This window comes from Echiichthys vipera, assembly GCF_963691815.1.
Source record: "Echiichthys vipera genome assembly, chromosome: 2".
NCBI classification, from domain to species: Eukaryota; Metazoa; Chordata; class Actinopteri; order Perciformes; family Trachinidae; genus Echiichthys; species Echiichthys vipera.
This window is the reverse complement of record NC_139827.1, coordinates 14136656-14159818: the sequence shown is the minus strand read 5'-3', so window position 1 is coordinate 14159818 and position 23163 is coordinate 14136656. Positions and strand designations below refer to the sequence as shown.

At 40.1% G+C, this 23163-nt stretch overlaps 2 protein-coding genes across 5 annotated transcripts; one reads left to right on the top strand and one right to left on the bottom strand.

The window, feature by feature from the left end:
- Positions 1-1509: 1509 nt before the first annotated feature.
- On the bottom strand, positions 1510-20184 carry acox1 (acyl-CoA oxidase 1, palmitoyl). Of its 3 annotated transcripts, none has more exons than XM_083930350.1 (14): positions 19971-20184; positions 17073-17232; positions 15428-15588; positions 12000-12107; positions 11744-11863; positions 11545-11660; positions 10985-11154; positions 10509-10671; positions 9524-9714; positions 8438-8617; positions 6808-6913; positions 5806-5949; positions 5223-5429; positions 1510-4170 (listed from the first exon to the last, which is right to left on the bottom strand). In XM_083930350.1, exons 1-14 carry the CDS (start codon positions 20077-20079, stop codon positions 4120-4122), a joined length of 1986 nt encoding a protein of 661 aa, XP_083786476.1. In that variant the 5' UTR covers positions 20080-20184; the 3' UTR covers positions 1510-4119. The 3 variants fall into 3 exon arrangements, with proteins under 3 accessions (XP_083786476.1, XP_083786475.1, XP_083786474.1); XM_083930349.1 differs by lacking the exon at positions 15428-15588 and adding an exon at positions 13472-13632; XM_083930348.1 differs by lacking the exons at positions 15428-15588; positions 17073-17232; positions 19971-20184 and adding an exon at positions 13472-15421.
- Positions 20185-20268: 84 nt separating this feature from the next.
- ten1 (TEN1 subunit of CST complex) lies at positions 20269-22710 on the top strand. Of its 2 annotated transcripts, none has more exons than XM_083925543.1 (3): positions 20269-20425; positions 21283-21440; positions 22055-22710. In XM_083925543.1, the coding sequence occupies exons 1-3, from the start codon at positions 20337-20339 to the stop codon at positions 22195-22197; spliced, it is 390 nt and encodes a 129-aa protein (XP_083781669.1). In that variant the 5' UTR covers positions 20269-20336; the 3' UTR covers positions 22198-22710. The 2 variants fall into 2 exon arrangements, with proteins under 2 accessions (XP_083781669.1, XP_083781668.1); XM_083925542.1 differs by having other exon boundaries at positions 20269-20443.
- The last annotated feature ends 453 nt before the right edge of the window (positions 22711-23163 follow it).

Here is a 23163-nt window from a genome sequence, read left to right as displayed (position 1 = left end):
CAGGGAGTAACTTCTACACTGACTTACAGTACTTCACAGCACGCTTTTGTTTAGTTCATGCAGATGATAAATTTGAGGTTTACATCTTAAAATACCATTAGCTGATACCCGCCGTTTAATTGTTTTATTTGTTTAAAGCAATTGTCTGAAAAGAAATGCCCTTGTATGGAGGTTACAGTAGCCTATTACAGTATGCACTTGTGACTTGTCTCATAAAGTATGGCAGCCAAGAAAGGCCATAATCATTTTAAATTATAAGCAACTGAATCATTGTGAAATCTATCCACTACAGAAGTTTAAGTTTATTTTGGTCAGTTTCATTTTTGTCAACAAAAAGGCGTCATATGAATCCATAATAACCACATACAAGCTTTAAAAAATTCAGAAAATGTAATGTGAAATATTTTCAAAGTTTATATTATGCATTTATGTTCCTAATAAAATGAGAAAATACTTAGTGTTTTTATTTGTTTATGCATTATTTTAAACAGGAGCATACAAAAATAGGCATTACTATGTGTTTATTTCATATAGACTATTTATTTATAGAATGACCAGAGAACGTGCTATATTGTATATTGTTATCGAAATTACCTCCGGGGTTAGAAGATTTTGGCCATATCCTCCAGCCCTACCTGACCCTAGTGAGGATCCTACACTTCCAATAATGCAGCTTAATAGCATCTGGGAAAATGTTCATGTCTTTAAAACTCCAGACCACTAGGTGGTAACGCAAGATTTTTGATTGTCAAGTCCAGTCCAAGACAACCCCTCCAACATCATTGGGACTCAGACTTAAGAAAGCTCCTCTCGACTTCAACAATTGTGTTCACAACCTGAAAAGTAACCATGACTAGAAAACTGATCTGTGATCATGTGTAAAATTTAAAGATTGCTTTAATGCAGCACAGGAATTTGTCATTTTTATGCATTACGATTTACTGTATCCTTTTACTGTACACTTCTGCAGCAAGAATCCAGTGTCATCTTGGAGCGGTAGTAGCTCAGTCCGTAGGTGACTGGGCTGGGGAGGGTTGCTGATTTGAGTCCCTGTGTGGACCATGAATGGAGTGTGGACTGGTGGCTGGAGAGGTGCCAGTTCATCTCCTGGGCACTGCCTCAGTGCTGTTGAGCAAGGCACCGAACCCCCAACTGCTCGGGGCGCCAGTCACTGGCAGCCCACTCGCTCTTACATCTCTCCATTGGTTGCATGTATATAGGTCCTGTGCGTGTGTGTGTGTAAAAAAAAATAGAGTGAAAATTGAATTTCCCCATCCGCGGGACTAATAAAGGAATTCTTCTTATGCTGAAAGGTGGTTTTATAAAAGTGGTTTTATACTATGTTGCTTAGATTTTGACCTATAGTACAGGGGTATAATACGTTTCTCCAGTGCGTTTCTAATGAAAGTGGAAATGCATGTTATTAAAGCAGTGTTCTCCAAGGTGGAAAGTTGGGTAACTACAGGATCAAGACAGATAAACACAATACACATTGATTATGTAGTTTTTTTATTTTTAAAAGGTAAAATTATTCACTAAACATTTAAACCATGTTGCTTAAAATCATTATTATTCAATAAAACATTATCACAAATATGCTTAACAAAGAGCTTAGTCAGTACATATTGATAATTGTGCCCTCATGGCAGAACTTAACGGATTAAAAGTCATACAAATACCAAAATTAAATACTATGAGCCTTATGAGAACATTCTTTATTAATTACGAAACCTCTTGAGGCACATTTTTATCCAACAGATCGTCTTTACAGTTCACAGTGAGCTTTTAGATCAAAGCTCTGCTTTCATCATCGTGTCTTTACAGTCACAGAAACATCTCTTTCAATTTGATTTTAGTCGTTCGGTGTCCTGCCTACGTATCTACCATTTTCTGTTAGATTTGGTTGCTCCGTGACAAAACTACTGCAGGAGATAAATCAAGAGAACAAATGCACCAGTTGCACTTTTCTGCTTGCAAATTCAGTTAATTATAGCTTTTTTAAAAGATAGAGATAGAGAAGCATTCATCTAAAAAATAAACTGTAAAATCAGCAGGATTTGAACATCGCAGCATATCAAATGATTTATTTTAAAGTGTTTAGTTTGAAATGTGCTTGATTAAAAACTAGGAAAAGCATCAACATATTCTGTATGTAGGCTGGGGTCTGAACCCTTCTTTATAATATAATCAACCCCACACAGCAGGGAGGAAGAATGCTCACTCACATATGCATTACAGTGCATATGTGAACTCACTGAACACTAAATCATTGTTAGAAATTCATACTACCTGTCCTCAGGTGCCTGTTGCACATTGTACCTTCACCATTCAGAAGCATGTGGACCCACAAAATACTGACATTACTCATTCTAGGAATCGAACACAGAGCAGGACAGAGAACCGCCACAGCTCAGAAGATGAGGACTTTAAAACAAATTATGCGAAAGTTCTTATTTCATCTACAGGAAGTCTTTGTAAATCATTCCACTGTCTCTCGGTGGGCCTCTCTTCTATCTATTGAGTACCTACACACTAGTATCTGTGGATCATTACAGTATGACAATGCTATTCATCACACAACAATACACGGGTGGTGGAGTAAAAGCAAGACTGTTTTACCTTAATATACAACAGCTGGAAGATATTAAGTGTTTTTCTCTCTTGTAAAAACGTGTTAGCATTAGAGACCACTGTGACTGACGTGAACTGAAGCTGAACCAAAGCCATTGTTCTCTGCAAAGGAGGAAACCTACATGGAGACTGTTTGATACTAAAAACATACACTGGGTGAAGTATAAACTTAAAGGTCCTATATTATGCCCATTTTCAGTTTCAAACTTGTATTTTGGGTTGCTGCCATGTTTACATGCTTAAATGTCCATAAACATTATTCTCATACCGTCTGCCAGTAAACCTGTCACTTTAAGACCCCTCGCACCAAAAAGCCCAGTTGGTTGATCATTACAAGTTGTGAAATCACAACCGTACAGAAGTCTTAACGGCTCGTTTAAAGACAGTTTCTGAATATGAACTGTGTGCATTTCTCTGTGGATTGAGTGTTTCGATACTTTCCCAAAATTTATATAGCACCTCAACCTGCCCTATTATTAAAAAAAGAAAAAACATGGAAAAGTCACGTCACCATACGGGACCTTTAAGGCTGTGAGGAACAGTTCGATACAGTGTAGGACAGTGACTTTTAAGGCATAGTAACTAAGATTCTCACTGCTCTGAAGCACAGGTATTTTCAAAGTATTTTATAGGGGAACTTTTGCTTATCTTGACATGTAATTTCTGTGTGAACTCAGCTGTTTATTCAGAACAAACTACATCATAACGGACGATCATTTACGAGTATGGAAGGGCAAAGGCGTTGCCACAGATTTGTGCATCTCCTTCTTGATGCCTACAGCAACTGATAAAGGTCATAGATAAATAAACATCTTTATTATAACAATTGTGAAAAAAAACACAGCGTCTTTTCAAATAACATGTTGGTCCTCGTCGTCAGGGGAAACAACCCGAACTGATTATGCTGTTGATTTGTTCCTAACATAAAACACTCATATTATGTAACATTCATAACATTCTGTTCTTGTTAGAAAGAAAAGAGAGATGGCATTTCCAACTTGGCTGTCTCACAAAGAGGAGCCATCAGGCACGCAGAAGAAAGTGAAGAAAAGATGGAGAAAGTGAAATACTAAGAAATTTCACAATGGAATTTTTTCCACAAAAAAAGAGGATCATCTAAACTGAGGATTCTTGATTGTTATTCAGTATTAAATCTATATTTTTGGCTCAAAATAATTACTTAATTCAAGATTTTTTAGATAGAATTTTCATTCCTGGTGTTGCATCTATTCTCCTCCATAATTACATACGTAGTCTTCAGATTATTTTAGGTTGTCTACCACCTGTTTACAGCCCATTGTGATTTTCCCCCATCATCTCCCATCACTGAAGAGAATGAGCAATGCTCCAAATTATTACAGTATAGCATGGCCTTTAGAGGGGATAATTACAGTGTTCATCTTGACCACATATAGAGAGAGTAGAGTAGGGAAGGCTATACGCAGTGTTGACGGGTTGCAACCAGGAATCAAGGTTCAAGGGGAGGGCTCACAGTTTGGACCGCAGGGGCTTCAGGTACTTGTGGAAGGATTCATGGACCTGGGGAAGGAAGAAGGAATGGTGCATTTGTTAAGTTTAGAAAGTCAATGAAAGCAATTTCACTTCATATACATCCTATATACTATATACATCCATCTAAATGTAACTGTAAATAATGATAATGCTTCATAATGTCACATTTCCATTATCCCCTCAGATTGAGAATTATCTGCCACTACTGTTGTGGTCACAAGTTGCCATTTGTTATTTTTGATTGGTTGCCCACCATGAGCCTGTCTGAGAGCAGACGGCAAGGAGAGAAGACATGAACGAATGAGAGTTGCGTGCTGGGGACGCATGGAAAGAGCAGCATTTCATTGAGACTGTGATGGACAATGAACGATCACCCTCATCCCTGAAGTATTTACTTTCAGTTTATTTCTGTGGTTTTCTTATAAACCAAATGAACTAAAACGAACAACAAGCTCAGTGCACGGGTTGGTGACAGGAGAAGAGGACTGGTCCGGCCCAAACAGTCAAGCAAGCACCGCTGTGGGGTTACCAGTGCAGTGACTGCTGGAAGCTGGCTGAACTAACTGGGTTCAGGTAAGGCCTGCATCCCTTTCTTGTTGCTGGAGGGAGTTAAATTCTCAATCTTCCACTACATAAGCCTTCTAGATCACTAAGATCCTCTGAGGCCAATCTGTTAGTGGTTCGCAGAGTAAACTCAAATCAAGGAAAAGCATCTTTCACTCACTATGCAACAAACAGCTGGAATAAACTTCCTGAAGATGTAAGACTTTCACCCACTCTGACCACTTTTAAAACTAGACTGAAAACTTTTATGTTCACATTAGCTTTCTGCTAAACCTTTGCACTTTTAACGTCCGCACTGTTTTTATTATTGTCTCTCTTTGTCTTTCTGTAGTGCATTTTAATTCATGACGTGTTGTGCTGTGAAGCACTTTGAGTCTGCCTTGTGTATGAAAAGTGCTATACAAATAAAGTTGCCTTACCTTGCCTAAATCCCTCAGACCTAACATCGAAACATTTTATCACTACCAACTGTACCTTGACACCATTATTATTCCTCCCCTGGTACCCTGACTGACCTCTGTGGCGTTCAGGGGTGAGCGGCGAGCCCATTCGAACATGTTCTCATAGACGTTCCCATCGTATCGTCCCAGGACCGATTTGAGCTTCCTGTCGTGAATGTCGAAGGCATCTACCAGTGCGACAGCGTTAAGCCTCAGCTGAGACAGCAGCTCCTTTATACGGACAGAAATCTGGTGCACCTGGGGCACATTCAGCAGTCCAGCCTGAAATAAAACAGATGGAGATGTGAATTAAAAATAGCTGGAACTCCATCAGCTGCTCTAACAGTGAGAAAAAAACGACAGTAGAGACAGTGGGATGTTCCAAACAAAATCTAATGGGCCTTTTTTAATCAGCAAAAAGGCCACCAGCCACCCAAGCGTACAAATACTAGACACAAAGACCCCATTTTGTGAGCTCAGAGACAAAGAGGCAATTGAGGCTGGTTTCTCATATGGAGGCAGACAGTAGAGACTGACTAACAGCACAGGGGATATGCAAATAACTGAAGCAGCTTTGCACAATATGTATGTAACACTTGCAATAAGATTACCCACTGACAGTGGACCGCATTGTTTTTCTATTTTATGTTTCTCTGACCTGTAGGAAGTCTCCAGAGTTGTTTGTGATGCCATGCAGGGCATACAGCAGAGCCAGGTTGGTCAGCACTGAGTGTATCGCTGTGTCACTGATTTCCCCCAGCTTGTCAGTAAAGAGCTTCACTACAACATAGTGACAGTGGGCCTGGAGACAAAACAGGGGGACAGGTACATCAATGAAAGATACTTAAGGATATAAGAACGGAAGGGACAGAAAAAGAAGAAATGAGATGAACATGTGCAGGACTTGAGTTTGGCTTCAAACAGCGTCGGAACGACATGGGCTGGGGCTCAGCATCAATGTCTACGCTTACCCAGTTCACGGCAGATCTGTGTATCGCAAGCTATGTTAAGCTTTAAATTACGTAACGATTATGATCACACATAGGGCTGGGTTTAAAACATATATTCCCCGATTCAAAGCGATTTCCATTTGAATGGTACAAGATGGATTCATAAAATCACAGATATTTATCTTTTTTGTCTTTTCTTGTTTTGAACAATGTCTTTATTTCATGTTCAGTAGTACTATGCACTGTATCAAGACTGCAAGTTTTCCCAGATTGATTTTGCAGATGTAGTGGGCTCTGAAAAGCTAGAGTTAGAATATTGGTATCATACGAAATTAGACCATCTGAGGAATCCATTTGTACCAACCAATCATGCTAGCTTATCGGGAAAGGGGGCTTATATATATGGCTTATATCACTGAAGAAATCACATTTTCTGGTCACTGACTGTAAAGTCTGCAGAGTTCCACTTTATTGTGTTGTCTACTGTGTAGTCTGTTCATGATAAATAAAAAGTACATTAATGTAACTGCCTTGGGGTCAATTGTTAACGTAAGGTGAGGGTTCCTTGTACGATTTACAGTATTAGTTCTCTGATAATCTCTTTTATATCTGAGCAAAAATCGACGTTAAATTGAACCAAGTTAGGACCTTGTAAATCAGAACATAATCGAGTCCCAGCTCTGATCAAACACACACAGAAATGAACTTACATCTGATGCTCTGACCAGGTCGATAGCGCTGTTGTTCCAGGCGTCCTCCTGGCTCTTCCTGCGCTGTAACTCCTGCTGGATACTCTTAGCTGCAAGATCAACTAGACTACACACACACACACAAACACACATATCATCTGCATTTACCAAAGATGCCATTAGTATAAATAACACACTTTATCCCGCTCCAGCTTTTACAACATGGTGACACATATTTATCTTTGACTGCGGTTTTCAAAGTACAGCATGTGAAAACACAATTTTGCCAATTAGTTTACCCTGAAATCTGGAACTGTTCTTATGGAATAAGATTGTCTTTTCACAAATTGGATATAAGGGGATATGCTGAACATTAGCTGAAACACAGAAGAAATGATTACTAGAGTGCAACTGTCCTTTATCCCTCTAAAGTCTGAACTGGCAGGCCACATTCTGTCACCCTCCAACAGACTGGCTGTTTGCGCTCACCACACAGCTGACACTGACTGCCAAATGAATTTAGATGTGAGTAAGGCTGACAGAATGCAGGGATGGGATCAGGGCAGCGTATCATGCCAGTAGAAAGGACAAAGGCAGAAATACAGTTGACAGCAGAGAACAGCAGATTTGAGCAGATAGTTTTGGGAAAAACTGATTAGCCATGAGTTGAGAGGTCAAAGCAGCAATACCTTGACTAAGTAAAATAAATAAAACGGCTTCACCAAAAGACATTAAAGTAACTGTCACAGCATAAATAAAAAGTTTGTCTAATGACAATGTGGAAAAGAGGCATTTCATAACTGAAACCAGAAATAAAAACACAGACTCTAGCTCAGGGGTAAGCAACCTCAGGCATGCTTGTCATCCATGGCTCAGGGTAGCTTACCAATGGCTCACCAGCAAGTGTGCTAGAGAGTTGAAGCCCTCTCATCCGCATACCAAATGACCTTCCCATCTGCAATCCTTCTGTGCCTCTGATTGACTAGCACTTGTTGTCTTTCTCACAGAATGCGGTGCGGGTGGGGAAAAATAACATTGCCTGAATGCCCGGGCAGGCTCAGCAGACGATGGCAGGATTGATGTTGACAAGTCACACTGATTAACTCGCACTTCATATGGAAGGCATAGACTGTATAAAAAAATGGACGTAACCTTTCCGCCGAGGTCCGCTCTCGCAACAGGTTCTGCATCATTTCCTCTTTTCAAAAAAGGGCATTGAAGGGCGTTGGGGCGATGGAGATACATCCATCTGGCTGACGTACACCTCTGAGGCTAAGTGAGGGCCAACGGCTAGCTGTCACTCGAGGCCGCACCCCTCATTATTCTAAACTTTAACCTCCAATGGTACAAAAACATTCGTCCCCCTCAGTGTTGTCATAGAGATATGACCTAAACATACAGACCAGAATGTTTTTTTGTACCAGGTCTTAAACAGGTGTAATTATGCCGTGAAAACTGCCTGTTTAACATGGGGGTCAATGAGAAATTGCACTATTATGAAACCTGCCCATAGTGGACACTCAATTGCAATTGTTGGCACTTCCGTATTGGATCAACCAGGAAATCGCTGTGTTTGGGGCTTGATGGAAAGGTTGCCGACCCCTGACCTAGCTCAAGCAAATAGATCATTTTCTCTACTCTTGTCTCTTACATGGCAGCTCGTTGTTTGTAGACCTCCACCAGGCTAGCTAGGTCATTTATGTCGACCACGGTCGGTCTGGCAGCAACGGGCTGGGGCTGGACCCTGTGATGCTTTGCCTCATTCAGATATGACACAATGCCGCTCAGCTGCTGTCCTGACTTAGCCTGCCGGTAGCTCTTCACCAGGTATCTGCATAGACAAGAGTTGAGGCCCACAGGTGAGGGTTAAACAATTGAACACGAGTGCACAAGCTGAAGTAAGTGCCTTGAGTAGTCAGAAGACTAGAAAGGCGCTATATAAGTAGAAGACAATTTACCAAGTAAGCTGCACCCAAATAAAGTATTTCTTCTGGTAATATAAATAAAACAATTGGCATCTCTTTCTTTTCCAATAGGTCATATTATTCACACATCATAATATCTTAATTAGTTCCTATTCACAACATCTTTAGCCTTAGTTTGTGTACTTGGTGTTCAGTCATAAGCTCAATCATGTCATTTTAGTAACTGTTGTTCACACATCACAACTGAGTGCACAGCTGACCTTTATAGTACTGGTGATATGAAACCAAAACAACAATCATTCTTTTTTTAAACTTTTGCCTCATCTCATTGTTTTAACTGTTTTGTGAAGCACTTTGTAACATTTGTTTTGAAAAGTGCTACATACTGTAAATACATGTATTATTATGATTATATCATTCAGGGAATGAAAATGTCACCTGTTTGTTTTGCTGTAGGAGGAGTGCGGGTGTGTCCCCTGCATTTGTGGTATGATAGCGCTGCTGAGTGGGAATATGTTTACGTCTGTATGTGTCTGTATTTAACTCTGTCTTGCTCTCTTTCTATTTAAGTGTGTGATGGAAAGGATGGGTGAAAAAGCTAGCTGTGTGCACGTGTGCTGGTGTGTTGCTGTTTGAGAACCTGTACTACAAACTATGCAATTTAGGATTAAAACAGATGCTTCTATACATTTTAGTTTTACAACTTAAACTAAAACCAAAACAAACTTGTGTGTTTGAGTCAGAATTGGGTGGAGAACTTGGCCCTGGTGAGTTTCACATTTGCGGTTATACGATTCTGTGCGATGAGTTACCTTGCAGTCTGCAGCATCATGACTGTGTTTTCGCCCTCGTAGGTGCAAGTAGGGGTGAACTCAACGTAAATGTCCGGCAAGGCACTGCTGCGAGAGTAGCCGTGGCCGCCACATGACATGCGGCACACCTCGATGGCAGAGTTGGTTGCCCACGTGGTAAAAGCCTTCAGACCCGCAGACAGGGCATGGAGCTGTGGATTGGAGAGCAAAGGCGGTGGCAATAACTTAATGCAACCTAAACATTGGGTGACATTTTTATATCTATTTAAATAATTTTGTAAATATCGAATAACGTAAACAACAGCCTACATCGATTTATGTCAATGTGTGTTCAAAAATTTGCCATGGATGTATAATAAATAAATAGGAAACAGTGAGTGATGGCTATAGGGTATGAACGGAGTATGTAGCTTGCTGATGAATAAAGTAGTTTTTATATATTATTATTGTTTATATACAGTATTAAGACTGACAGCCACACAGACAGAGGGATTGAAGCTTGTATAGTCACCATATATCTATCTATCTATCTATCTATCTATCTATCTATCTATATCTATATCTATATATATATAGATAGATATAGATATATATATATGTACTTCATTTGAGGAAGTTGCAAGCTACATCTGCTCTCATACTGACTGAACAAGCTGGCATTGATGTCAGTAAACAAACCTGTTTTGGGTTTAAATGACAAACTGGTTTTTGTTTGTACTACACACTCATTACAGATACAGCTACAAAGACTGAGGCTAATCCACAGCCCAGTCAGTCATCATTTAGTCTGGTTCACACTCTTTGCAAGAGGACTGTTGGCTTAGCACTTAGCGAGTGTTATTGTTTTAAAGAATTACAAACAAGCCAAAGAGGTTTTTTTCTCCCCTATCCCAGAATGATAAGCCAGTGTAGCCAGACGATACTGACACAGCGCTGTCATTGTTAAACCTAGATCACATGCTACATGTGCATGTCCAGCCAGTACCTCGGGCAGTTCACTGAAGTCCCCCTCGTTGATGTCTCCACTGATGCGGTGGTAGGTCTGTCTCATATACTGGCCTACAAAAGTGAAGGCATAGGCCATAGCAAGCAGAGGGAACAGCTTGTACTGCTGCGTCTGGTAATCGAGGATCTGAGGCTCCGGCTCTCTGTGGGACACAAACACTCAGGTTTGAGTTTTCAGAACTGCATATAAAGGTTGCACTCCCCTTTGATAAGTGAGGATGTGGTGGAAGATCAAATCATGATGAAAAAAAACAAGCTGTATTTCCATTTCCTGTTGTAATTATGTAGTAATTTCTGAATGTCTAACACTAGAGAGACCATTCTGAATTTTCCAGTGCCATAAAGTAAACTCTAATTTTGAGCATGGCCTTAAGTATGTGTCTATTTTTTAAGTTATGCAATGTTTGTACAGCCGTTTGCAGAGGTGCATTTAAGCATCCTTTCGTATTAACTGACCCCGGTCGGATTTCAGACTGGTGTCGAACAGAACTGTAGCGAATGGCAATGGTGCAGGCCTTGGAGAGGGCCCGAGCTGACTCGCCCACGATCATGGAGCGGATGAACACCATGGTGCCGTAGGTGAGCTTAGCACTTGGTGGCTTCACATAGGTTCCATCTGGCTCCACCTAGTGGAGAGACAGAGTCATTCTAAAAGTCCAACTGTAAATGCTATAACTTAAGTAACTCAGTTTATTACTACACCAGTTTATTCTGCACACTTAAATAAAAGTAGTGCAGTCTAATACAACAGCCCTGGAATAGATGCTACCTTCATGATGGTTGTAATGGTTGTTTTTGTTGAGACTCTTCAAGAGAGATTATAATTCAACTTTGCTGTGTTAACTGACAGGTATTTATATTACCCTTCATGCATTTTCCAGTGGTATGCAGCTAAATCAGGTGCTTCTCAGTTTAGAAGAACCTTCATGAAGGCCAGATTTACCGCAGGACTGTTTCTAGTATGTCAAACCGATCTGACCTCAGGGAAACTGTCAACTCAAATAATGTTACATCACCTTGGCGTATTTCATCAGCATGTTCTCCCGTGGGAGTCGTACATTTTCTAGTTTCAGGAAGCCGTTGTCTACTTCATTAAAGCCAAACTTGGGGCCGATGTCTCCAACCACAATACCTACAGACAGAAAACGTAAGGTAAATGAGGACTGACTTAACCACAAACACCTCATCCAGAGAAACATCACAGAAGGGGGTTACCTGGCAGGGGTACGTGTGTGGTCATGTCGCGGATGGGTACGATGAAAGCATGAAGACCGTGGCAATTCCCCTGAGTATAAAGCTGGGCTAGGACTATGGCATGGTTTGAGGTTTTTCCAACTAGAAGGAGAGAGTGTGAGAGGTTTAAAACTGGTTTGTTCTGAATGTCAACACAGTTTTCCTTATGATCACACGGATTCTGATACAATGCCAATTCCAGGCTGCACAATAACTCTGACAATGTGAATGCACTTACGTCCTCCAGGCCACCATTTGATGGAGCTGATCGTGGGACTGTTCAAAACAAACTCCTGCGTAGCCGGGTCATATGTGGCTGTGGTCTCCAGCCCCCTGAGGTGAGTGCCTAGAGAGAGACAACACGTCAAAGCCCACCAAACAGATACAGACTACACAAAGCAAAAATAAATTGATGAGACATGAACACGTGAATGATAAATTCAATGAATCATACAGAACATAATCATATTTTGGCATCACGCATACAAGCAAAGAAAAGATAACTCAAAACATCAAAATGGAAAATGGATAAAAAACATGTTTAGCCCTTTGACACTTTGAAATATGTATTTATAGGTATCTGAACTTATTTTAACGAAAATGAATGAAGCCAACATAAAGGAGCAAAGCAGTGAACTTTGTAGGTGTTTGACAGATCTAAAAACACATGTAATATTTTAAGATAATTCGATTCATGCTGTATCGCACATCATGCCATTTGCTTGATGACCTCAGAATTTGCATCTAACACAAAACAAAACAGGTCTGGATGGCCTATTCAAACTGGAATGTGTGGTGCTGTACTGGGTTGCAACCAAAGACATATCTCAGCCCATGCTACAAACAACAACAAACAAGCCATCTAAGATTGTTAGTAAAGGAAACCATATTGTCAAAAACACATGAAAGGGGCTGATAAGAGCGCAAGACAGGAAGTTTGACTAAGAGGGTTCTCTGCCTGGTGGTCAAGGAGCATAACACCTAGTGACACACACTATTCCAGAGGTTCAAAGAAAAAATGATAACTTTAAACTTTTTCTGAGGGTTAAATGAGACAAGTGCCCAGACAGGTTGTAAAAAAGTTTATAATAACTTCTGTCTTTATAGAAGTGGTGCTCACACACAGTTTTAACACAATTGATGATTACAATTGATATTTGGTTGCATTCATAATGTTAAAGGAGACGCTCATCATGCTCAGGTTAATACTTGGGTATACTATATACTATTGGGTTTCTACTAGAACATGTTACCTACTTTAATGTTCAAAAACACATTGTTGTTTTTGTAATGCTATGCCTACTATAACTTGAAGCAGGTTAGAAAATTAAGTTAAACAATTTATTTACAACATGTCCGTGCACTCATGTAGCTTTCTCTACTTGACTGAATTTACTTGTATCTTGTACAAAAGATGGGCAAAATATGACGGACAGGATGTTAAAAAAGACTGAAGTCAGACAAACCAAATTTCTCAGATAATTATTAACAGACATTTAGTATGAATGTGCCCATAAGGTGAAAATTAGTTTAACTAAAGCAGGAGAACAATCATAATATTAAAAATGTTGCGTTTTTGCAGGAAAGTACGTGCAATTACAACATTATCATTGCTACACAAGTTTCCAAGTCTATTAGCAATGATAAGGCAACCAAACAATCCCTGTTTATTGACAGGCCTGACATTTTAGACTGCACTGTTCATTTTACCGTGGCCCATCTCAGTCTGAGCGTAGGTGCCGATGATCTCTAGGTTCCAGGCGGGCATGAAGAAACGGTCCATTTGCTCTGGGGTGGCCTGGTTGAGCAGTGTGGGCAGGAACATCCCCAGATGGAGATCCAAGGGCTCTGGCCTATCTGGGTGCACGCAGCTAGGCCAAGCAGGGCAGGAGCAAACGGAAAAGAGAAGCAGGTGGTAATGTGGGAAGGGCAAAGGAGGGTGACGCAGAGAGAATTTTTGATGGAAGCAATGTGGAAAGTTTGAACCATGTGAATGCAGATGAATGAGGAGAGGATTTTGGAAATACACAGCAGGGATTAGGGGTAAGAATTGACATGGTTCAAAAGAAGAAGAAGCAAGGAAAGAGATAAAGACAATTGACTGAAGACAATTTAAAACAGCTTGTGAGCATATCATGCATATTGTTTTGATCATATGGTCATCATCATTTGGCTCCACTCATTTAAATCTGTCTTCAGATCTAGCTGCATTGATAACGTTCACCTGCCAAGTGTAAGTTTGGATACCTCAGTTATGTACAGCCCTGTAGCCTGAGCCAGTTTAGTCAGTTTAGCTTGAACAGTTTCTGACCGTAAACTGATCACATCAAAGCATAAAAGGTTCTGCATCAAACAAACTCCCTATTAAGCTGCCTCTTACATGGCTTTACACCAAGTGGGTTGTAAACTTCTTGTTTTTCACTATCTGTTCAAATTATTCTAACAAAAGTTTGAAAGCCACCAAAAATGTCTTGGTTAACTTCTCATTTCAAGACATACTGGAAAATTGGACCTGCTCATCTATTAATAACATGAGATTTCACCACTTTTCCTGTTGTTATATCAAATTAAAGATTCGGGGATATTTCATAATGTATCTAGGCTGTTGCGATTGTGTTTTGTGACGTTTTATAGACCAAACGATTAATCGCGGAAATAATCAGCAGGTCACAACATGAATTATACTCTTATATTTTGGCCCAGTTTTGGTTCAACCTGCCAATACACAGATGGACAAAAAGATCATTAAAGACGGTTCAAGAGCCATCGATTCTAAACTTTCGGTGCAGGTTTGAATAAGATACTCATTCATAATAAGATCCACTTGACTTTGTTACAGCAAGGAAACAGACAATAGCTGGCTTGGCCTACATTCTCTCAAATTACAAAGAGACGTTCAGAAGCTCGGACTCAGCCTCATTACGGGATCCCAGACCACATTTGTGCAGCACAATACTGTATAGCTCTTGTTTTTGATGTCATGAAAAGGACAAAGACAATTTCCGGTCGACACTAACTACACCCACCAGAACAACCTCCTCTCCATTTCTGGTCACTCAACAGCCAAACCAAAGACAGAACAGATAATTAAGACAAAATGACTGATTAAGAATTAATTAGAAACTGAGTTCATCATTTGCACAGACATGGAAAACAATCAAGAAACATCAATCAAAATGCACACAAGCGTCACCATCAGTGAGTTATCATGACGTAAAGAGGAGACAGTAGTGAGTAGGAGAGCAGTAGATCAACTAAATGTAGATGGAAATACGCTTTAGACGAGACCAAACTAATAAATTTCATTTTAACATACTACTAACTCTGAAAGTGTAAGGGACAACCACTTGTGAAGAAGTGTTAGTAACGCAGCTAATCGTACTTAATAGCAACAAACACCATCTCTTGTTAAAACTAAGTGTTAGGTATTAACACTGTCAGGACACACATGCAGCTAATTTTGAATTTTCTACATGATTTGGATCTGTCAAACACATACAAGAAATCACTAGAACTGCTCCTGGGTTTGAACGGTTCTCCAGACCGGCTGAAACAGGGCTCCTGTGAAGCCCCAAAAAGCATTCATTCAATTCAATTCAGTTGTGTCTGAGGGCCATCAACAACAAGCAAGCAAATAAGTGGTTAAGGGCTAAGTCCAGGACTGACCGTGACCCATCTCAGTTTGGGCATATGTGCCCACGGCCTGGTAGGACTCTGCCAGAGGTAACCACTTCCTGGATTGCTGAGGGTCACACTGGCTGTACAGGGTCGGGAGGAACATGACAAAGTGCAGCCCCATGGCCTCATGCTGGTTGCCTTTAATCATACTGGGTGAAGGGAAGGTATAGGATACACAACTTAAGTTCAGACCTGCTGTTATTCAAACGTTGTGTAACTGATGGATCTGCTGACTCACTATGTTATGGAAGCACTGACAGATTGTGATTTTTATGGCTGAGAGAATCAAGTTTATCTCACACATACAACATATACGTAGTTAGTTTGAACATGCAACTCGGTCATCTGAACAGTTTCTTCCAATAAGTAACTGAGGCTTTCAGATGAAATAAAAAGTCTCATGTTGAGCTACTTTAATTTGCATTGCTTTTGCAGGTTTTCCATTGACTACCCTTCCTAAAATCATTTGCTCTTCAAGAGGGCAAGCAAAGTACAAGAGGTATTGATGTGAGCCACAACTATGCTTTTCACAAGCAGCAACAACTAACATGGTGACAATACCAATCGCATATTCATCAAATAGGCTGACAGAAAGCTTTAGGGACGCAGCAACAATGTACACTTAAAGTTGGATCAAAATCTCTATAACGTCCTGCAATATAAATACTGATTATCTATGACGTTGCATTACATTTTTACCGCTGTTCAAAGCCTGGAGCTTGCATGAACTCTGACACAGTTTTAATCTTCTGTTGAACTTTGTTCCCACTGCATTTATTTGTCTTGAGGCCACACACAGCTACATAGACTGTTAAAGCTTCAATTTATATTACACATTTTCCCCAGGGGCAAACTTAAGTTTTTTATTTTGTACTATCAGCAGGGAAAGTCTAAACCATCTTGTTGTTTGATACAGTTACAGGGCGGTTGTGGAACTGGTGCCATAAACGTGATAAAATGGTGCACCACACAACATGGTGCTCAAGCTACCTTATTACACCAAACATTGGTAACATCAGTTTGTATATTGCACGTCAGTTAATGAACTACGCAGGGATATCAATTTAATCCTATCATAAAGTACAGTCAGGGTGTGGTGGTATTACAGTCATTGTACAGAATATTGTGCAACATGTCAAACACAAACACAATATGTAATGTATAATTTGTCTCTCAGCAGAGAGAAGGACGGAGATGTTGATGTGTTTGAGAGAGGCAAAGAGACAATTGACTAATTTGATGCAGTGTCTCTTTAAGTTAATAACTTAGGGCACTCTGTCACTTTTTGACCCTACCGTGTGGCGACTCTCATCGCTACTGTGTCATTCTGCCGTGCCGGGTTTCACATTCACAATTGTCAATTCAGCGGGGGGCGTAATGAAGGCGCAACAGCCTCGCAAAGGACAGGCAGTGCGAAAGGGACTTAAAGCAATTCTTACCTTTGGCATTCTACACTTTTCGTTTGTAATCTTAAAATGCTCATAATAAGCGTATGGCACACTAAAATGTGAAAGAAATCCACCAGGTGTTAAACTCATCAATATTCAATTCATATATATTCTATCCGTATCTACAGTGCGTGAGTCAGTTGACTTGACTGTTGGCTTCACATGTCGATTCGTTTACCACATACTTCTTATAGCAGTAGATCTCCTCTGGGTCTGCGATGCCATACTCTCTGAGCTTCAGGATCATTTGGGCGCTTTTTCTAACAGCCTGGTCATAGCGCTCACTGCGGGAAAGGAAGTTTGGGTCCTCCTCCTTAAAGTCTGGGTCGCTGATAACCATGGACTCTACAGTGGATGGGGGAAATTAAATCAGAAATGTATATGTTAGTCTACACAGCTGCTGTAGTCTATACAATACATACATTAAAGTTTAAGTGAACACTTCCAAAAGTCTTTTAAAATGCGTAAATGTGTAACCAATCAATCAATCAACCAATCAACCTTTTATTTATACTCGTAGGACACTTGCGGTTTCCCTCATTTAAAGTGACAACGAGTTTAAAGCAACAAAGAAACATGCGATAACAGACAATTAAATATGAGTACCACAAATGGTAAAAGATGAGATAAAATACAGGATGTAATAAAAATAAAGGTAAAATCTGATTAAAAGATAAACAGGAAATCAGTTAAAACAGAAAAAGAAAGTTAAACATTTGGAATCAGATAAAACAATAACAGACAGAGGTGCAGTGGCTAGTAACCACGGATTTGAACTGTGAAAAACTTGGAAGGACAACAATCTTTGAGCAGTAAATTAAGTCGTTCCATGAGCTAGGAGCACTGTAACAGAAAGCAGATTTTTCCAAGATTTCCAAGATTGAAAAATACTCGCTGGATTTTTAGCAGAAGTAAATCACTTGAGCGAGTAAGACGGGAACCCAAGTTCCAGCCCAGCAACATCTGATACATCTGAAAATCCATCAATCCATCTTCAACCGCTTCTCCATATCTGGGTCACGGGGGGCTAGACAGGTCGCCAGTCTTTCGCAGGTCACACAAACTCACATTCACACCTGCCGGCAATTTAGAGACATCAATTAACCGAACATGTCCATGTCTTTGGACTGTGGGAGGAAGCCAGAGAAACCTGAGAGAACCCACGCAGACACAGGGAGAACATGCAAACTCCACACAGAAGGGCCCCAGCCTGGGTTCGAACCAGAAACCCTCTTGCTGTGAGGCGACAGTGCTAACCACCCCTGAAAATGTCACATGTGAGAATGTGTACTTAAATTTGTGAATGTGTATCAAGATCTGAAAATGTCTTTAGGAAAATAAGTATGTTCAGGGGTTTGTTAGACAAATTAGATTAGAAATGAGAAAGATTGACCATCTCTTTATATTCCCAGTGGCTTATAGTTTAATTTCCACAGCTTCCCCCTGGTTAACATTTCCAGGCTGGCAACGATCACAGCCTTTTGGCCAAACAAGCCATGAGCCCCTTAACTTTGAACTGAAATAAATACAATGAAATTAACATAATAAAATGTTTGAAATATAGCTTCTTGGTCAAATGCAAAAAGGTTCTGCACAGTGTCGTTTCTTTTCCAGAAGCTGAATGGGTCGGCACAACATTACTGGCACGTAAAGTATCTCGATTTGTGATCAAGGCAGCACTACTTCGATTAACTGATGTGTCACCATGGAGACGATGGAGCCTGCAAAGTCCACATTTAGAAACCAAACGCATCAAAACGGCCCGCGAGCCCTGGTTGGAGAAAGGAAGCCTTCTTTTGTCGGAGGACACAACCAGTTTATCTGCCTTCAACATCCTGTGATCTACTGAACATCAGGCACGTTCAGGGGAGTGTTCTCATATTAATAAATAAGTCAATGAACAGAAACTTAATTAGAAACCATTTTGAAAATGTATATTTCGTCAAGAGTCATTTTTTAAGAAATTCTCCGGTTCCAGCTTCTACAATGTGCTTTTTGTTGGTTTGAACTGTTGCAGATGTCAGCTTGGAAAATGGACCTTTTTAACACATTTTTGGCATGTAATAGACAGATAGACTAATTTAGAAAATAGATTAATAATGCAAATCATTATATGAGGCCCTTGTACGTCTCAGATCAAATACCTGCAACTTTTGGTTCAACAAAAAACATGACTGCAGATTGAAGAATGTTTACAGATGTGGACGGTGAGATATGGCTGCATAAAACATGCTTCTCATGACACATTTTTAAATAATACACACACTGGGACACTTGGGTACACATGTATAAAACAATTATTACAGCATTGGAAACTAAATGAGTTAGATCATGACAAAAGTGGGGATAAGTCACTAGTTCATGTGGTTAACTTTTTTATGTTTTATTCACAAGCAAAGATTCTTAGTTTCTCAGCAGTTATTCCCTCTGTGTGACGTGGAAATGAATAAATCCCTTCTCAAACCCCTTTCTGTGATGAATAATAACAATAGCAACAGATTTATAGACTGTTACATGAATGTATTTGATGAACTTCCTTGAAGTCATACCGGTTAATTTACTTTATTCTCTATTTATCCTCATTGTACAATGAATTCACCCCTTTTGTGTGGTGTGATTTACTGCGTGTCTTATTGCAATTTGTCAACGTGTGTTTGTATATGTCTTCTGTATATATACTTTATGTGATTTATTCTGCTTTCCGAAATTGTATTTGTATGTGTTGACTACAACAACAACATAAATAATAACAACAACAACAACAACAACTGTAAGGATGTCTACTACAGGACATGGGAACCGAATTTACCTTTTGAACATATCAAACGGGCCTACTTGACTTTGGAAGACAAACAGTTTAAACATTTTATGGGGGGGGGGTGTTTTATAATAACGTAAACATTGCTCAGAGGCGGCCGCAGACAGGGAAGCTTCATACAGTCCATGAAAGCATTAGCTCCATTTCACTTCAACAATCCTCTTTAAATCGCAAATACCATCACTACCATCATCATGTGAAGTTTAAGGTGCACGAAGACAATAAGTTCCGACGATGTCTGCAGAGGAAGTCATTTAAAACTCACCAATTTCTCGTCTCCTTTTTGTCTTTTCAGGGCCACCGTCCAAAATGAAGGTCAATTTCTCGACGTCAAACGTGGCGTTTTTCCGCTCTTTCACAATATCAGGATTCATGATTTCAAATCCGACTAAAAAACGATACTTATAGTGAAACGCAAGTATAACAAACAGGAATTGTATCGAGGCAGCCTCCTGCAAACTCAACCTGACGCTGCTGCTGACAGAGCCTCCCCCTGACGCATGCGCAGTGGTGTGGGGAGGAGGAGAAAGTCACGTGATTCTCACTCCACTGTATTTGCCAGACTTCCTCAACACTTTACCCGCGTTATCCAGTTGTTTTCATCCATGTGTGTCAGCTCTGTGTGTCCACGATGCTTCCAGCAGCCGCAGTCTTTCACTTCCCCTTGGAGCTGAACTCTGGAGCGGTGCAGGAGGGACAGGCCGTGAGAGTCCCCGGGAGGTGCGTCAGCTTTCAGGGGTGGGAGAAGCACTCAGAGCTTTTACTAAAGCTAAAGTAATAATACCACACTGCAGAAATACTCTGTTACACGGAAAAGTCCTGCATTCAAAATGTGACTTGTTGCTGCTCATGGGGGAATTGTTGGATCTCTGTAAATCATGAATAAGTCACAGTGTGTGTCTTTATAGTCCAGTCATTTTAAGCCAAAATAGGGAAAATATACCACAAAGGGTCTAAACATTTGGTATAGCCAGGTAAAAATGTCTTGCTGAATAAAGGCTGGTTTAAAGTACTTATTCCTGCCACCATTTATTAATAAATTCAAATGTATCTATTTGGCCCCTTGAGATGCACCACACAACAAATAATCAACCGACACAAGCAAACAAACAAAAGCATCATGTAAAACAGGGTTATTACAACTGAAAGAGGGCCACAATAACATTAAATCCACAGCAAAGGTATAAATTGAGTCTATTTAACAAAACATATTGGACGATACAATAATTAATTGAACACAGGAGCAGGTCATCACAAAGAGAGAAGACAAGGTCCCCTTCAAAAGATGCAGTGATGAAATAGACCTGCTATTAGCTGGTAACGTCTGCTGGGGTCTTAAACATGGAATAGATTTTTTTAGCAAAGGGAACAAAAAAAATAAAGTTGGTAAGGCTGTCTGATATCATGATTTAATGTGTAATGTATTAGAATGAATGCTCATAGACTAAATGGGTTTTTTAACTACTAAATATAGCTAACCGTCAGATAAATAAATAAGAATACACCTTAAAAAAAAAAGATTAAATTCTATCATCCGGGATGACTTGGACATTAAACCTTCCTGTTCACTTTTCCAGACTCGTCTGCTATCAGCCTGAGGAGTCCAGAGCTACGCTGTCAGCTCAGCATGCTTCAAAAGAGCACCACGTCGCTGTCCACACCTTGTTTGTGGAGCCTTTTCACCCAATAATTGGTGCCCAGTACATAGTTCTGGGTGAGATTGAAAATGCTGAGGGTAAGGAAAGACCTTCTGTGTTGTTGATCCTAATATCAGTCTGTCATCAGTTATCTGAACGTATATATGTGCATAACAATATGTTATGTTGTTATGCACATCAAATTTAAATGTGAGACTTCTATTGATCTTGTAGAAGCAACTTTATACCAACATTATACATCCGTTAGGCCAGACAAGTGTAAAGACATCAAACATTGTGTTAAACAGCTGTCTGGTTATCAACTTGTGGTTGTTATAGAACTTGGAAGTCACAACTATTTTAACCCTTTAAATATTATTATATTGTCTTCCTCAATTGAAATGATCAGACTCACATTTGTTGTTGTTCATAAATATATACACAGTGCAAATTGTACATGCAGCGCTTTAATGTTCTACTTCTTTTAATAGACTACATCAAATGAGAAGATGATCGACAAAATCAGTTTTACTTAATTTGAACTGAAGCCACTCGTGAGAATATTCTCAATATAAACGATTAACCCGATAATGGAAATTCAGCACGATGAACTTATATTGAGCGTTTTTTATAGAGGCCCATGATTAAAAAATATATTTTCCCATCCCTACCCTCTATCACCTGCCTTTATCTGCATCTCCTGGTGTTACAGGGGGTTGTGTGGTGGTCCGTGCCCGCGTGCTGAACTGCGTTGACGGTGTAAACGTTGCCCTTCTACAAAAAGCCATCAATGAGCAAAGAAGCTTCTTCAGGGAGAGGGAGCGCAAACAGGCCGAGGCTGCACATGCAACCTGATCAGGGTCTCCGTTCATCGGGTTTCCCAGCCTGCTCTTTGACCATCAGGCCGACATCGCTGCCTCTGAAGCTGTTTGCCAAGGCCGTTAAGACCGTTTTTGTTACAAAGACAGGTTTACATCTACTTCTGACCATCCCAGTTCTGGGGTTTTCTATTTTACAATTAAAGCCCCAAATGTAATTGACTGACATCAGGGTTTCATGTTTGGCCAATGAAGAATTAATGGCAGATGTTTTGGGTCCATTGATTATGAATGTGGTGCATATTTCTTTAGCCATGTCTCTCAGTGTATGGTGGGATTTACCAGTCTTAACCTTTTTGATGTAACTTTGTGGTCTGATATCTTTAAAAAATGCTTTAAAAGGGTTACAACAGATATGTTATCTTATATTATTGTGTAATAAAGATGAAAACTGAACTGTAATATTTAAATGGAAAATGTTTAACATTGTACTCTGAAGTATAAATGCGTACTTTGTACTGATAAGACAAGAAAAGATAATAAAATAATATCTATAAGGTCATTTATTAGATGCATTTTGGCTCCGTATAGTCTGAACCTATTGAGTACATAGATTAGGACTTGCACTGAAGCACCACTGGCAACATTTATATTATTGAAACTGATTAGTGAATTCATGTTGTAACCTTCACCTTTTTCATCTTCATCTTTATCGCTTACGCGGGGTCGCTGGGGCAGCAGCTTTAGCAGGGGACCCCAAGCTTCCCTTTCCCGGGCCACATTAATCAGCTCTAACTGGGGGATCCTGAGGCTTTCCCAGGCCAGTGGGAAGATATAATCTCTCCACCTAGTCCTTGGTCTTCCCCGAGGCCTCCTCCCAGCTGGACGTGCCTGGAACACCTCTCTAGGGAGGTACCCAGGGGGCATCCTTACTAGATGCCCAAACCACCTCAACTGGCTCCTTTCAACACAAAGGAGCAGCGCCCCACTCCTAGTTCCTAAC